The sequence below is a fragment of the Chrysemys picta genome, chromosome 1 (assembly GCF_011386835.1).
Source record: "Chrysemys picta bellii isolate R12L10 chromosome 1, ASM1138683v2, whole genome shotgun sequence".
Lineage (NCBI taxonomy): Eukaryota > Metazoa > Chordata > Testudines > Emydidae > Chrysemys > Chrysemys picta.
This window is the reverse complement of record NC_088791.1, coordinates 44,736,665-44,754,456: the sequence shown is the minus strand read 5'-3', so window position 1 is coordinate 44,754,456 and position 17,792 is coordinate 44,736,665. Positions and strand designations below refer to the sequence as shown.

The window sequence follows — 17,792 nt, the reverse complement described above, 5'->3', positions numbered from 1 at the left end:
TGTTCTTGTGTCCACATTTGTGCTTAACTTAAATAACTCCTCTCCCTCCCTGGTATTTATTCTCTGATGTATTTATAGAGAGCAATCATATCTCCCCATAGCCTTCTTTTGGTTAGGCTAAACCAGCCAAGCTCTTTGAGTTTCCTCTCATAACAAATATACCTCCTCCCAGTTTACAGGAAACCACAGATAACTACTATGAGTATGGTCTTTCAACCAGATGTGCACCCACATTGTATTAATTTCATATGGGCCACATTTCCCTAATTTGATTATTAGAATGGCATGTGGGACTGATTAGGTTGGTTTGGCCTGATTTGTTCTTGACAAATCTATGCTGGCAATTCTTTATAACCCTATTATCCTCTAGCTGCTTACAAATAGAATGTTTAATAATTTGTTCCAGTATCTTTCCAGATATCAAAATTAGGCTGACTGATCTATAATTCCCTAGGTCGTCTTCGTCCCCTATGCTATGTGCTATGTTTGCCATGTGCCAGTTCTCTGGGACCTCACCTGTCCTCCATGAGTTTTCAACTATAGTTGATAAGTATTCAAAAATTACTTAGGACGAACGTCTATCAGGCTCTGCCTACCTGAATACATGTAAATACTTACTATTTCATCTGTTCTTTCCCTATTTTGGCTTGAACTCCTTCACCTTTCTTGTTAATATTGTGTTGAGGATCTGGTCACCATTAACCTTTTTAGTAAAGACTGAAGCAAAACAGGTATTAAACATCTCTGCCTTCTTGATGTCATCAATTATTAGTTTTCCTTCCCCGCTAAGTAGAGGACCTACAATTTCCTTCATCTTGCTCCTAATGAATTTAAAAACCATCTTATCTTTTATGTTGCTTGCTAGGTGTAACACATTTTGTGACTTATCCTTTCTGATTCTGTCCCTACATGCTTATGCTATTCTTTTGTACGCCTCCTCAGCAATTCATCCATATTTCTATTTTGTAGGATTCCTTTTTGGATTTCAGGTAATTAAAAAGCTCCTGATGGAGCCATACTGGCCTCTTCCTATTCTTACCATCTTTCCTTTGCGTTGGGATAATCTACAGTTGTACATTTAATACCGTCAAATTGTTTAATACATACTCTTTAGGAGTCACATGATGGGTTAATTCATCATTCCATCAAAGTCAAGCAGCTCCATATCTTCATCTGCGTGAACTGTCAGAAGCTTGTGAAACAGTTATTGCCTCAGAACTGAATGATAATAGTATTAAAAAAAATGTATGCAGATTGCATTACTTGGCTCAAACCACAAAGCACAGATTAGAACACAAGCCTCTGCAATTACTAAAACCTGTTCCTTGTACACCCTTCGGCATTCAGCACATATATCCAATCATTGTAATATTTGACAATTTAGTATGAAAACTAAGAATTGGTCTACGTTACAGAATTAGGTCGACGTAAGGCAGCTTATGTTGATCTAATTAGGTCAGTGTACACACTACAGCCTTGTCCTGTCAATGTAAGTGCCCTACTACACCAACATCATACCTGCACCTCCATGGAGACATTGGGTTAAGTTGGCTGTTATTCTTGTCAATTTCATGCTCCATGCTGGAGCCGGGAAATTGACAAGAGAGCCTGGGGCTCGTGGTGGGCTCCAGGTAGAGCCTGGTTGCCCCACAGCTTGGCTCCTCACTCCCAACCAGGTTGCTGCCTGTGGTCGTTGCTGAGAGCCCTGCTGCCTCCAGACTCCCCACTGGGCTGGTGCCCCAGCTCTCCACTCAAGGAGATGAGAAGCCTGGGAAGCTGCCCCCTCGCCCATCCACTCCCCTCGAGGAGGCAAGAAGCCTGAGGGGGCAGCTGGGCTCCTGGCAGGGAGCTTTGAGCCCTGGCTCTCAGCTCCCCATGCTGCCTGTCTTCAGTTGGTGGAAGCACTCCTGGTGAGGATGCCCACCACCAACGAAAGGAAGGTAGTGTGAACATCAGCCACCACAGTAATTACTGACCTAACATAGGTCGATTTAAGTTTGTAGTGTAGACACGCCCCGTATGAATGTCATTTTGTTGGCACTCGTATCAGAATAGAGGCTAGTAAGACAATAGCCTAGAGAGATTATTCATATACAAACTGGATTTTTTTTTAATATAGCTATACAAACCCTTAAGTACTGTATGTTCAAAATTCTTTCAAATGGAATATTCACAGTACAAACAAATGTATTTTATCATTACCTAAACACTAAAGCTTATACATTCATTGTCTTGATTAATCTCACATTGTGAAATAAAGTTAGTTTCCAGTTTATAGAACTGAGGGGATTTTTACTTTATTTGATGAAAAAATATACATGGTATTGACACGTATGATGTAATCTCTCTCAAATAAGAACTAACAATTTGTATGATATTTTACAAATAAATTGTTTCACTTAAGGTGCATTTATTGCTGTTCTACATTGAGGGAAAAACATTACATAGCAGGCTAGTTAAACATAGAAAACAATTCAAATTCCAGTCTTACTCATTTCTTATTAGAGGTGGATATTATTCTGAACAAAGTTATCATTCCCTATATTGCTTCAAAGATTTTAGTATATTAAGTTTTAAGTTTGTCTCAGAAGATACTGATTACATAGCATTCTGAGTAGCACTATTTGTGATTCATATTGCAGTTCCTGACTTTTTTTTATGGTACTGCTCAAAGATGTTGACCATTTATACTAGAACATACAGTGTAAATAGAACTCCAAGGGATTAAATAGAATTCTGCTCTAGTCCCTGTACAGTAAATGACTGGATAGTCAGTTTCACTGTACTCACTTTGTATTCAGAAAAAGGTTCTATGCCAGCCTTACTAAAAATATAAGTGATTAAAAAAAATAATTTCTACAGAAAATGTTCAGTTTTCTATTTACTCTTACATGAGCTATGGTATAAGGCCACTTCAACTTGGTCCAGTTTTTTAAAATCCATTGCTGAAAGGGATACAGTGTTAGCTAATTTTTCGATACCAATTGATATATATCTTAAAATGTGATGCTCTCTGTAACATCCCATCCTAAGTACTGATTGAGTATCTTGATTCACATTAGAACTAGTACAGGTAGTAGTGAAACTGTGCATAATTATGTATACTAAATTCCTATGAGGAAACAGCCCACTTTCTAACATGCTTTCCTCACTGGGAAATCTTGCTCCTAGGACTAGAATTAAAACAGAACGGCATTCCATCATACAGCTCTATCATTCAGCTAGTTAGTATTGCTGAACAGCCATAGGTAGACCTGAAGGTCAGGCAGCTGGTACAAAAATTATAATAAAAACAAAATAATCGAGTCATAGAACTGTTATTAAGCCAAGTATCTTCTACAAAGTAAACACTATTTCCATGTTAAATACAAATCTTTTCAAGCTTTTTTTTTTTTAAATATCATGTACAAGTATTTATATATTTACTTTTGTTTTAATAAAAAAATTGTTTAATTGTGCTTCTTGTGGCTGATCTACACTTTTGTATAAAGTACACGGATTTTGTTGATTATTAGGTTTTTGGGGGGCTGCAAAACAAAATTCTAAAGCATTTGTACTAGAATAACCAAATAGATCTTTAATAAAAAGTGATGCTGCCATCAAAAGGCAGAGGCTAAAAAAATTAAAGCTCTTTAATTTCTCACTAAAATGTACATATACCACAAAGGTTACGGACTCACAGCAACATTTACATTGTTAGAGGACAGTACAATATCCTTCAGTATGAGTTCATTCCTTTACTGGGTACTTAATGGCTTAATCAGTAGGTCTAACATGATTATTTACCATAGGCAAACTAAATGGTGCACTTTGAGGAACGCTGTTTAGAAATGGTTCACTGTCTGGTTTATTATGGGCCTATTTACAAAACAATTTCTAGATGCGTTAGCAATAAATAATTCTGATATTCAAAACGTCAATGCTCATGTGCACACCGACAAGATGGATGCATGCTTTAAAAATATTTACATTACACAGTATCTTCTTCATAGCCCTCTCCCTTATAATAGCAGAAAGTGCATTTTCTCTCACATTCTTTGTTTCGAATCTTTGTTTTAATCTTGCTTCTGAGGGATACAGCCTTCCATCTCAACAACTTCCGGCCAGCCTTCGTATTTGTTTGTATCCTTGTTGTTCTTTATATGCTACAAAGAGAGAACATGAATCCATTGTTAAAAATAAAACCATTTGTCCTGTTACCATTATAAATATTGCTAGGCTACCACTGATTAATAAAAAAAAATAATGCCCTCCAGAAATGCATATACATCCTTTAGCAAAGGCTACTCTGTAGGTCTGAGATAGAACTAGAGACAAAATAAATTATTTTCCCTTATCTATAACTCCCATTGCAAATAACCTAAATCATGAACCATACAAAATCAATGACCATAATAGAATATCTGCTAATAGCCATGAATTTGGAAACTGGATGCTAAATATAGGCACCTTAAATCAGAGTTTCTCAAATGCGACCACCATGGTCTTTTCTTGCAGCCACAGCCTCCTGGGCTGTGATTGCAGGGGGGAGGGAGGGAGAGGGGAAGGTGGGCACTAAGCGGTGGCCCTCTCCCAGGGCCTCCAGCAGCGGTTGGGCCCTGCCCCCCTCTGGAGAGACAAACTCTGGAAGTGCAGGCAGCTGGTGTTTCTAGTCTGTTTAGGTCCAGTAAAGAATAGACACAAGTGTAAATTATTTTTATTACTGGAGTCTGAAAAAAACCCTACATAAATAAATTACGATTTGGACATGTATACATGCATATTTTATTTTGTTTTTCCTAAAGTTAATTTAGTATTTTAGGAAAAATTGTCAGCGCGGCCATCAGCAAGAGTTGGTAGCCGCACTATGAGGCCACCAAAAAATTTGTTGTGAGAACCCCTGCCTTAGACTATCTGTAGGCACTGAAATAAGTGTTCTATTTTCAAAAGCAACTTGAAATAATTGGGATCTGTTGGGTGATTGGCATTTTTGAAAATTAGACTACTTATTAGGTGCCTAAATTTTTAATTTCAAACACCCATTTTTGAACTGGCCTACATGACCATATTATAGCTACCTATTTATTTTTTTTAAGTAAAAAAACTCATGTTACAGAGTTTTAATTAATCAGTTTTAATGTAGATCTATGTATCATTTTTCTAAGGTGCATATCACAGAATCCTTTTGTATATTTAAAATAAGTTAAATATTCAAAGAATTATTTGTGGAACTTAAATACTATCTATTGTGATATGTTTGAGACAATGATTGATGTTCATATAATAGGCTGAGCCTCGGTTAGTACAAATTGACTTGTCACACTCTGAAAAGTAATATTAGAAACAAACCTGTTCAAATGGACTTTTAGTCTTAATTCCTTTTCCACCACAAAAGACCCAGTTGTCTCTAAAACCAAGATTCGTAATAGACGTGCTTCCCAGTTCAGCAATCAGTTTCCGTGCCTCCTCATTAAGCCTTGAACAAAATGCAAAGTGTGTTAAATGTGAAAAATAGAATCCATGTAGCTAGATCCTTTATTGCTCAGTTCACCATTCAGCTTCTAATTCACACAATACAATTTCCAGTTAGTTGGTATTTGGGCTAGTGTTACAATTAGAATTGGGAATGCATCTCTTTATGAGGCCAATTGATGGAATGAGATTTCTACCATTTGATGCCAAAATCTCACATGGCCAGCATGCGGATCCAAACCTGCAAAAACCAAGGCCTCCAATCCCACAAGGATCTATGCACATGCTTAACTTAAAGAATGTTAGTACTTCCATTGAGTTCAGTGGGACTACTCGTGCTCAAAATTAAGCACACGTGAAAGCTTTCATAGGATTAGGGCCTAAATCTGGATCAGGATCTGATCACCACCTGCTCAGCCCATATCTATAGAGAACAATTTTTGGAATAGTATCACTCACTCAGGCCATAAGAAGATATTAATCAGCCTTTCCAAGGTAGGCCTGATAGACTGTAGATTACAATCAACCACATGAATTATTCATCTTTTGTATGCTTTTCTCTAGGTTTTGATTTTATATTTTTGAATGTTTTGATGTCATAAGCAGGTCATTTAGTCTGATCACAACTAAGTGAAAGATGAAACGTATGCTTGCTCAGGTCCCAATTTAAAATTAATGATGCTGCCCTTTGCCACAATTATGGCTCTAGAGCTAAACAAACCAGTTATAGCAGGGAAGATAAAGCGATGATGTAATGATAAATTTTATTCCACATTTTTTTTTTGAGGCAACCCTTTTCTCTCCTGCCAGCTACTATATTTTGGCCAGTAATTTGGCTCATTTTCAATTTCTGAGCACGCCACAAAATTTTTGATTACTACTAACTAATGTGGTACAATCATATGGTATGAACTCAGAATACATCACATTAAGCCAGAGCTTTGGGCATACCAAATTGAGTTAATTTTTGGGCTACTGTCCTGTGATTGTACAGAATATTTAGATGGTTACATCCCACTAATGCAGCTCTACACAGATAAGGCACAGCTTTTGTTGAAATTGTTTGCATTTACTATTACCGGGATGCAATATTGATGAGGTTTTTGTTATTCATATGAAGTTACTAGTGAACATTAGAGTCTGGCTATTGACATGGACCGCCCAAACCCACATTCCTATTGAACTGTTGTTTTTTTTTTTTTTTTTTTTGCTGTTGTCACGCTTAGATACCAGCTCTCGCAAGTACACAGCTGGGATATGATTACTGAAACAAAACAAAAGAAATCTCTGCATCCATCTTGAAGGGAAAAAACAGGTAACAGCTTGTCAAAAGGGGAGGGGATGGTGGAAGAGACACCGTCCGGTGTGGTGGAGAAGCAGAAGGAGATGTTGGAGGAGAGAAGTGATAATTTTTAATTGTCTTCTTTCCCCAGCACTAGTAGTTTGAAATAGGCAGCCACTTTTAATCCACTCTATTGTACAACCTAATTTGGGAACAGTTCAATATTATAAATCTAGGCTTTACCATAGAAAGTGGCTATTGTGCCACAATCTGCTACTGAAAGAACAGCTGGGCTGGAGGGGGATGGATTAACAGAACTTGAAAAATATTTACAAAAAATGTTTTGAATATTTAATTTATTTCCTAATTAGGAAAAAGTTGCTCATAACTTTGTTTGTTCTCATATTCTTCCACAAGGAATTATTTTTCATAGTTGAAGGATAGGTTGCATAAAACTCCCCAAAATTATTTGTAATGGCTATTTAGTTTTAAAAATGGAAATAATAGATAACCTATAACCTAATAGCAATAAGACACATCCGAGTCTGCATTAGTTTGCTGTTGGTGAACACTTCGGTGGTTTGACAGTTTGCCTCACATCATCTCCTTGTGTAGACCAAGAGTTTACTAAAGCATAACCTATTGTAGCTTACTAATATAGTGCAAATGCCACCACCTCAGTCACATACACTGGCAATTACAATACTTAGGCAAAAGGGAATCAACTAATAGTCATGATGACAACCTTGACTCTTGACTTATTTGCTTGTGTTGGTTTAAACAACATTTAGGGCCTGAGCTTGAGAACGAGGAGATGAAACCTGAGATACATGTATATTCATATATGGAAAACTGAACCAACTGCACCTGTAATGTATGCACAGACCATGGACCTAACGAGTTTTGATTTCATATTAACTTTATAACAAAAAAAACTTGCACAATCTATTGATATGGTAATGGCAAAACAGACAGACACTACATATCTGTATTTGAAGAAGTTAGGTTTTTTTACCCACAAAAGCTTATGCCCAAATAAATCTGTTAGTCTTTAATGTGCCACCGGACTCCTTGTTGTTTTTGTGAATATAGACTAACACGGCTACCCCGTTACATTACATATGTAGTTATTTAGATGTCAAAGTTGTGCATGGGACACTTTCACAGCAAAAAGCCCTTTGATACCCAATTCATTGCTCCTTTTAACCTAAAAGGCTTTATAATCATAACTGCTACATATGTAGCATAGGTTTCGGAGTAGCCGCCGTGTTAGTCTGTATCCGCAAAATGAACAGGAGTACTTGTGGCACCTTAGAGACTAACAAATTTATTTGAGCATAAGCTTTTGTGGGCTACAGCCCACTTCTTCGGATGCATAGAATGGAACATATATTGAGGAGATATATATACACACACACAGCATGAAAAGGTGGGAGTTGTTTTACCAACTCTGAGAGGCCAACTGGTGACAACTCCCACCTTTTCATGCTCTCTGTATGTGTGTGTGTGTATATATATATCTCCTCAATATATGTTCCATTCTATGCATCCGAAGAAGTGGGCTGTAGCCCACGAAAGCTTATGCTCAAATAAATTTGTTAGTCTTTAAGGTGCCACAAGTACTCCTGTTCTATATGTAGCATACTAAATACAGTAGAACCTCAGAGTTACGAACACTAGAGTTATGAATGGACCAGTCAACCACATACCTCATTTGGAACCAGAAGTACGCAATCAGGCAGCAATAGAGACACACACACAATACAGCACAGTACTGTGTTAAATGTAAACTACTAAAAAAATAAAGGGAAAGCAGCATTTTTCTTCTGCACAGCCATGGTTCAAACCTCTATGAAGTCAATGTTCCGTTGTAAACTTTTGAAAGAACAACCGTAAAGTTTTGTTCAGAGTTATGAACATTTCAGAATTACGAACAACCTCCATTTCCAAGATGTTTGTAACTCTGAGGTTCTACTGTATGCTTTATTACTGCTTAGCCTGGAGTATTCACACTTCAGGTTACAAGATCATAAAAATTAAGAAACTTTCCCATAAAGGATAGTGTCAATGCTATTTTCCCAGAAGCAAAATTTCTTCAAACATGTTTTAGGAACAGTTTAGGTTTTTTTCAGTACACATACATATATGTTAAGTATTTAAAAATGCAGGATATGCAAAATTTACTATATTTGGTCAATACATACTTGGTTGCACCATCATCATAGGTTCCCATTAACACTACAGTTCCATCTTGAATGGACTTTAGGAAGTCAATAAATGGTGCCACATCTGAACAGAGATAGAATACACAAAATTACCGCATAATACAATTACCATACCAAATCTAGACAAGACACTATTCCTTCTGCAGTACTAATTCAACATTGAGATATCCCTTATACATAGTTTATACATGGAAATTAAGTGGGGGAAAGATGACTAAAGCATCAGAGAAACTATACCTTAATTTTATAGCTGCAGGTATTTTATTACACAGAATAGGTGAAACTGATGTTTGTTTCCATTTAAATTCAAAATGGTGGCAATAAACTGAAGCTATGGTAGCCCAAATTGGGAAAGTACTCAATACCAAATTAGTCCAGTGGGGAAAAAAAAAGAAGCCAAAATTATATAACACAAGAGCTGTGTGTTAGTCATTTAAGAGACCGATTTATTAGCACTACAATAACTCTTACTAGTACAGTTTACATGCTATTTTGGCACACGATGGCTTCTTGAGTATGCTGTCAGAACTGCCATTAGGGGGATCATTAGTCAGGAGGGCAAATGCCTTTATGTGCATGTGTATAGATAACAGAAGATATTTGTGCTTCTATTTACCTGTCCTCTCCTCATGACTCTAGTAGTGTATATGAAATGACTACATAACTGCTCAATTCAAACATTTAAAATGTAATCAGAAGCGATATATTTTTGCCATTCAAAGTTATTTTTCTACAAGAAACAATTCACGAACACTTACCTCCTCCCCACATGTCGAAGAACTTGGTGTCCAATGCTTCTCCTGTTTTGCCTAGAAAAAAAAGCTTACATTGTGTGTTTCTATCCAAAGTTCTTTTAAGAATATATTCAACATTTCATAACAACCAATTACAGGTGACCTTATAGATTTGAGAGCCTGCAAAAAAATACCATACTAATTTTCAGCTGGCATGTTCTCTTCCATGAAAACAGCACCTTGACTGCCTGTTACTGTACTACTATGCACAAGACAAAGAAGAGCACTGCCATCTTAGGTCTGGTCTATACTACCCGCCTGAATCGGCGGGTAGAAATCGACCTCTCGGGGATCGATTTGTCGCGTCCCGTCGGGACGCGACAATCGATCCCCGAATCGGCGCTCTAACTCCACCAGCGGAGGTGGTAGTAAGCGCCGCCGACAAAAAGCGGCAGAAGTCGATTTTGCCGCCGTCCTCACAACGGGGTAAGTCGGCTGCAATACGTCGAATTCAGCTACGCTATTCACGTAGCTGAATTTGCGTTTCTTAAATCGACTCCCCGCTGTAGTGTAGATGTACCCTTAGTGACAGAGCTACTCATGCAGCAGTAGAAAGATGAGTGGTTTTTTCAATTTTAAAGAACAGTAAAAAAATGGCACATTCGTACTCAGACCTGCTTCCTGTATCTATTTAATACATTTTTTTTTTTAGCTTTTACTACTTTTTATCCCTAGTAGCAATGAGTGTGTGGAAAACAGGGCAATTTTTGGAGCTGACTAGAAATTCCATGGCAGCTTCATTTAAATTAAAAACATTGAGGATTTTAATGAATTAGATACGAAAATGAATACTACAACCAGTAGAGTAGCCTTATATTCATTTTGATCTGAGTTTATTTTATGCTGTTCCACAGTCAGTTTTTGATATGCACTGAAAATACAAAAATCTACATCATAACTGCATTGTAGAAGATAGCAGGGCAGTTCAGCTGCTCCCTACCTAACTGGTCAGATGGAGACAGTTTAAGATTAAATTACATTAAATTAATGGAGATATCCCATCTCCTAGAACTGGAAGGGACCTTGAAAGGTCATCGAGTCCAGCCCCCTGCCTTCACTAGCAGGACCAAGTACTGATTTTGCCCCAGATCCCCAAGTGGCCCCCTCAAGGATTGAACTCACAACCCTGGGTTTAGCAGGCCAATGCTCAAACCACTGAGCTATCCCTCCCCCCCAAGATTGAGGCATAAGCACATTAGCTGGATATTTCTGCTAAAATCATCAGTGAAATAGCTGACAAAGTTGACTTTGACACTTAAATGGTCATCTTTACTACTGAAACTATGTGTGCGAGTGTCAATCAGAACATATACATTTTTCAAGCTTTTCCCCCCTTCACAATCATATGTGCAGAATGTTTCTGTTTTTTAATGAAAGCTTAAATTCTAGAACATAATCCTGTAACAAGTAACATTTGGTGGGAAGCTCTGTGGCTGTGGAATCATGGCATGAAACTTAGCTATGAAAGAATGACTGATTCTATTCTGGCATTATCAATGGAACTTTTAACTAAGCTCCACTGAAAACAAGTGTAAGAAGAATTTGGCTCACAGAATCTTTACTACTGGTGGTGGCACATTAAAAAATAAAGAGCACCATTTGACTTTGGAGGCATGGCACTTTTTCCATTTTACATGTAAACAGAATATATATTAGCTGATAATCATTGAGATAAAATGAACATGGAGCCTGTGAACCCATTTTAGAGTAAAATTTTTAGAGAAGAATTGAACTACAATTTGAAGCTTTCCACACTGCATTTCTAAACTATCAAAAAGTAATTATAATTAAGAGATTTTTGCAACATTACTTTCAATATAAATCTGAGGATTTCATTCCTATGACTTCCCTCCCTCACTTTTTCTTCTCTCTCTCTCTTTGCCTCCTGGCTGTCTTTGTCCCACCCTTTCTAAATGCTTTAAGGACGATTTGAAAAATGGTCTTTGAATGAAAATACTTTGCACATTTAAAATATGACTTACCATTTATCAAAGCTATATTTATTCCTCTGCCAACATTATTCTTTACACCACTCATTAAACTGAAACAAAATAAAAAAAGTTTACATCTGAATTATGACAAACTTCTAATACAAGCATTTCATATTTTTAAAAAGGCAAGACTTAAAAGTTGGTGGTAATGAATATAAATCAGGAGTTAGGAACTGTAAGGAAAATTGGTAAGGGAAATCAAGGGACACAAGAAGAAACTTATGATCAGAGTTAAGGATAATAAGGAGTTTTAAAAAATATATCAGAAACAAAAAGAATCCTGATAACTGTGTTAGTCCATTAGTAGATGGAAATGGTAGAATGATCAACAACACAGAAGAGGCGGAAGTTTAAATTCTGTATTTGGAGGGGAAAAAAAACAGATGATGTAGTCTCATTATATTGTGATAACACACTTTCCATTCCACTCATGTCTCTTCAGGTTGTTAAACAGAAGCTATATTAGTCATACATTTTTAAAATGAGCAGGTCCAGTTAACTTGCATAGAAGAATTTTAGAAGAGCTGGTTGAGGAGCTTGCTGGACATTAATGTTTCCTTTCAATTAGTCTTGGAGCACTGGGAAAGTTCTAGAAGGCTGGAAGAAAGCTAATGTTGTGCCAATTTTTAAAAGGGTTAAATGGGATGACCCAGGTAATTATAGGCCTGTCAGACTGACATTGACCCCAGGCAAGATAATGACCTCGGGCTGATATGGGACTCCATTAATGATGAAGTAAAGGAAGGTAATGTAATTAATGCAAATCAATATGGGTTTATGGAAAACAGATCTTGTCAAACTAACTTGATATTTTTGTTTGATGAGATTACAATTTTGGTTGATAAAAGATAGTGGTGTGGATATAATACACTTAAACTTTTGACTTGGTACCACACAACACTGATTAAAAAACTAAAATATAAAATTAAGATGAGACACATTAAATTGATTCAAAAGTAGCTGATAGATCCACGTGGTGATGATTCCCCATTTACAGTTACATTTTGAAATCTGTTTCCCATGGGGTCCTGTAAGGACTGGTTCTTGGCCCTATACTATTTAACATTTGTATCAATGACCTGGAAGAAAAAGTCATCGCTGATAAAGTCTGCAGATGATCAAAAATTAGGGGAGTGGTAAAAAAATGACAAGATTCAGAGTGATCTAGATCACTTGGTAAACTGGAAGCAAGCAAACAATATGTGTTTTAACATGGCTAGATGTAAACGTATACATCTGGGAACAAAGAATGTAGGCCATACTTACAGGATGGGGGACTCTACCCTGGGAAGCAGTGACTCTGAAAGATTTGGAGGTGGTGGTGGTGGATAATCAGCTAAACACAAACTCCCAAGTGTGACACTGTGGCCAAAAGAGCTAATGAGATCTTCAGATGCATAAACAGGGGAATTTGAACAGGAATGGAGAGGCTATTTTACTTTTGCATTTGGCAATGGTGCGACTGCTGCTGGAATACTGTGTCCAGTTCTAGTGCCCACAATTCAATAAGGATGAAATTAAATAGGAGAGGGTTCAGAGAAGAGTCATACGAATGATTAAAGAATTATGCATTATGGTGATAGACTTAAAGGGCTTAATCTACTTAGCTTAACAAAGAAACGTGAAGGGGTGACTTGATTACAGTCTCTAAGTACCCACATGGGGAAACAAATATTTAATAATGGACACTTCAATCTAGCGGAGAAAGGTGCAATAATCAAATGGCTGAAAGTTGAAGCTAGACAAATTCAGATTGGAAATAAGGCATACATTTTTAACAGTGAGTAATTAATATAATTGTAACAATTTACCAAGGATCTTGGTGGATTCTCCATCACTGACCATTTTTAAATCAAAATTGGATGTTTTTCGAAAAGATATGCTCTGGGAATTATTCTGGGGAAGTTTTATGACCTATGTTTTACAAGAATTCAGACTAGATGATCACAATGGTCCTTTCTGGCCTCGGAATCTATGATTATGCTTTTATGGAAGCTCTGAATTGAGGCTAGGGAACGGAGTCATCCTTAATTGTTCCCTGTTTAACTTAGTCAGCTGACTTCTTCTATTATGGCTGTTTTTAATAGATTAACCATGTTTATACGGCTGGACTGTTAATTTTATTTCTTGATAATTTAAACAAACATTAAGTACATTTTTGGCAAGTTTATTTGTTTTAAGAAGTGGTAAGAATTGACCCTAAGGATACAAAATGTTTATGGAAGTTTTAATAAGATTTCATCTCAATAAATTTGAAGTAAAAGGCAGGCACTTATGTACTAGGTCCTAGTAACTAGGATACAGTCTCTGTTCAGATAAAGATTTAAACACTTAAATTTGACCAATATAAGGACTCTATATTCTTCCAGTAATACTACAGAAAGATATGCAGAAATTAAAACTTAAAAGGGCTACAGTAACATTCAAGCAAAATACACTGATGATAGTTCATAACAAGGTATGCATGTATTCAAAATTTCATGAAAAACACAGTACTTTAGATCATGTTATTAAATACACCGAATTTTGGATGATTAAATTAACAGTAGTTTTAAAGATCCATTCGCAACATTAATAATTATTTTCTGAAGGGATACGGTCAAGTCAAATTTGGCCCAAATGTTATGTTTTTTTATAAATATACAACCAATAGAAATGTTTCCAATTCCAATTAATTAGGAAATGAGAAAGTGAAAGCAACTAGTCCTGTTTTCATTGGTCACATGAAAAATGCAAAAAAGGTTAAAAAAGCAAAATAATAAAAATAAATGAGATGTGTAAAAAGTTTCAGTACTCAGAGTGCAGTTACACACCTATACAATGGCAGCAATCTATGATAAAAAGTTATTTCACTGCACCCAAAGATATGTTGGGCAGTTCAAAGACAGACAGATAAGGTCCCTGTAATAAACAGCTAACAAGTTACAAAGAAACACAAATGAGGGTGAAAACAAATGAGAGGACCATGAGGTGGGATTCGAGAAGGCTGCACAAATAAGGTGCCACAGCTACTCTTCGGCTCTGATGCCAGAAAGCACTTAGGCATGTGTCTAAATTTAGGCATCTGCTCAAGTCCCATTGACTTCACAGTGAGACTTTAGGATGTGGTTACATGCTAGCCTGAATCTAGTGCTCTCCTGAATTGGGACCTCAGTTTGTGCTCACTTCTTAAGGCGCAGGTTTGTGTGATATGCTTTCAATTTTAATCAGTTTACTTCTCTGGTCAGTTATTTTCAGTCCAATTCCACAAACCCCATTGGAGAATTTGCTTCTGAAGGGCAGTATCCATGCAGACACAACAGCAGCAACATGAGCTTCAACACAATGGCCCACTATTGTTCCCCCACACTGATGTCAAAATACCACCTATTAAAAAAGTCCTTCAATCTATGATGTAATCCACCTCTGCTGAGACTGCATTACTTAGCGCCAGTTTTGGTAAACACCAGCTCATTTCAGATTGGGCATGGAACAGCTATCAGTCGATAGTAACTTTGTCACTGTGACTGTATCTGAACCAGTAATTAGAGATGAAAGGTTCCATATTCCTCTACTAGTTCCCTGAGTTATATAGTCTGCCAGGAATTTTGAGTAAAAATACAACCCACAACAGGATTTAAACTCAATAACCTTTAAAATATAAGGCAAGCAATTTTCTGCTAGACTACAAAGTTAGGCTCTGGTTAACTCGCAGGGGATACCAGAGGTATTTTGGCCACTGGAGGGCTTCCATATTTTTCCATTAATGCAATTGAAACATATGACACATGAAAATACCTGTACAAATGTGAATGAAAGGACAGTAAAGTTCTAAGGACATTACTTGAGTCATACTAAATTCTCTGTGTAGTCAAAGTTTTGTGAATGTTTAATTTTCCATTCAACACAAAAAAGTTAGAAGAATTTCCCTTTAATTTGGCTATAGATTTCTTCACAAATAGGTAACATCAAGAGAATGCAATGTTTGAGTGATCAGTTTGTCCATAAAACCACAAAGACTGAAATTACAGCACTCTGTACTGTAAGGGAAATACACCGGATTTCCCAAGTTCAATTCTTCTTCAAGTAGATGGAGCCATATATTCCACATGCATGTGCCCAGCACACCAGAGCCAGAGAATCTTGCCTACCAGTAACCGCAGAAGGATGGTGATTGCACCTCGTGGCCATAGCCCCTCCCCTGGCTAGATGAGGTGGCACCATCATGACTCCCCTCAGTTACTTCTTACAGCCTGTGACCAAAGTCAGAGCTCTTGTGTGGTTTTTAACCTCACAATTAATCTCTCTCTTTTAGTGACTTATTCTAGTTGTATATATTGTAGTTAGTTATGCTTAGTTAGTTTTTCCCTGATGATACTCTCACCAGGATTCAAACATTGTCTGTTGTGTGAGGGAACAATCCCCAACAACCCTAGGCGTTGCTTTGCTTAGGTGAAGCCTGTGTCAAGGAGTCGTGTTTATTTGCAAATAGTTTACAAAACACAATAAGATGGCAAGGGATATTCACTTACAGCAGCAGCTTCTCAAACAGGCCATGTGGCCTGCATTGGCACGGAGGTCTGTGTGGGATCGGAGGTCACCCTCAGGTTCAGAGAGGGCTGATGTTTCGCACTTTGGAGCTGGCACCTCTCCGAAGAGGCAGAGAAGTCACTCTCTGTCTAGTGCACCAAGGAAAAGGTTTCATAATACCAATCGAGACCACTGCAGGCCTCATGGAGAATCTTCCTTCTCCTCCAGAAAGAGTATAGATTGGCACAGCATTACTGCTGGCACGCAGCATGAAGCAGGCCCTTCCAATCACTCCCTGCTCCCAGGTAGGGAGATGAGAGACCCCATACCATCGACTCCAGCTCTGGCCCTGGGGCATCCGTTGAATCCAGTATTGACAAAGGTTGTGATGGCACCTGCTGTTTTCACACTGGCAGCATATCAGGCAGCAATGGACCTTTCTGTTCTGCCTTTCTGTCCTGAGCTCTCCCTTGGTCCAGAATTTAGGCCAGGCTACGACCTTTACAGCCCTGCTGTCTGGATAGGCTGTTGAACCCTTGGGTCTGTGGGCACTGCATCCCGACATTCCCCATGGTGCAGACTGTAGAAGCAATGCCAGCACTGGGCTCGGCACAAGGGACCTCCTCAGCACCGGAAGCTCTTCAGCATGCTGCCATGGCAACACTCTCTGCCCTCCACCTCCGCTGACTTGAGAATCGACATCATCTTCGGCACTGGAAACAACAGAGGTGCACTTGGTGCCAGCAGTACCATTTCCACCTGCATCATTGGTCCCTCCTTTGTTTTGGGCGACAGATTAATCAAACTGCACCCTCAGGGTTGGCTCTATCCTTATTCCTATAATCCCGAGACTCCTCAGTGTCCAGGTCAAGATCCTCCTCCTGATCTCCCTCACCCAATTGGAGGCTGTATATGGAGCAACATGTGTACCAGGATCGGCAATCATCTCGCTGTAGAGAGATGGGCTCATGGCCTGATGTCTCCTCGCCACTAGTGCCCTACCCCTATGCCCAGTGGTCTCCATGGAATCAGTGGAACATTCCTCAGTCACAGAGGTCTCACCTCACTCCAAGGTGAGATAATTAGGCAGGTTGGTGGCGGGGGCCATCAACCCATTGCAAGCTCAACTACTGGAGGTTCTGCCAGGCAAAGGTTAATTGGAGTTGTTCAATCCAGGTCCACCACTTCAGGAGTAGGCTCCAGCACCTTGCAGAGTTAACTGCCTCCTCCTCATCCCTGGATGATTCAGCAATGCCCAGCTCTTCCTCCCCTCCAGTACTTGAGGGCTTCAAGGCCTACCAGACCTTTTGCAGTATGTGGGTGCTTTCCTGGGTATTCAGGCAGAGTTCCTGCAGGAAAATACCCACAAGTTACTGGATATTCTGCAGCCATCTGGCCCAGGAAGGGTGGCTCTCCCCATCAAAGACATGCTTCAGGAGCATGCAAACGGTGTTTCGAGCATGCTGGCTTCAGTGCCACCTACTGCAAAGCAATTGGAGAAACACTACTTTTTAGTGGTGCAGGGATTTGAGGGTTTTAC

General features: G+C 38.4%; 1 protein-coding gene across 2 annotated transcripts in view; it reads right to left on the bottom strand.

The window, feature by feature from the left end:
* Positions 1–2,281: 2,281 nt before the first annotated feature.
* Positions 2,282–17,792, bottom strand: part of FAM3C (FAM3 metabolism regulating signaling molecule C) — a 51,561-nt gene continuing 36,050 nt past the window's right edge. For both annotated transcript variants that reach the window (XM_005305662.5, XM_065556058.1), the window contains exons 6-10: positions 11,735–11,793; positions 9,717–9,767; positions 8,938–9,022; positions 5,329–5,455; positions 2,282–4,145 (exon numbers count right to left, since the gene is read on the bottom strand). In XM_005305662.5, the coding sequence (XP_005305719.1) occupies positions 4,056–4,145; positions 5,329–5,455; positions 8,938–9,022; positions 9,717–9,767; positions 11,735–11,793 (412 nt within the window). In that variant the 3' untranslated portion in view covers positions 2,282–4,055. The remainder of the gene's footprint in view (positions 4,146–5,328; positions 5,456–8,937; positions 9,023–9,716; positions 9,768–11,734; positions 11,794–17,792) is intronic.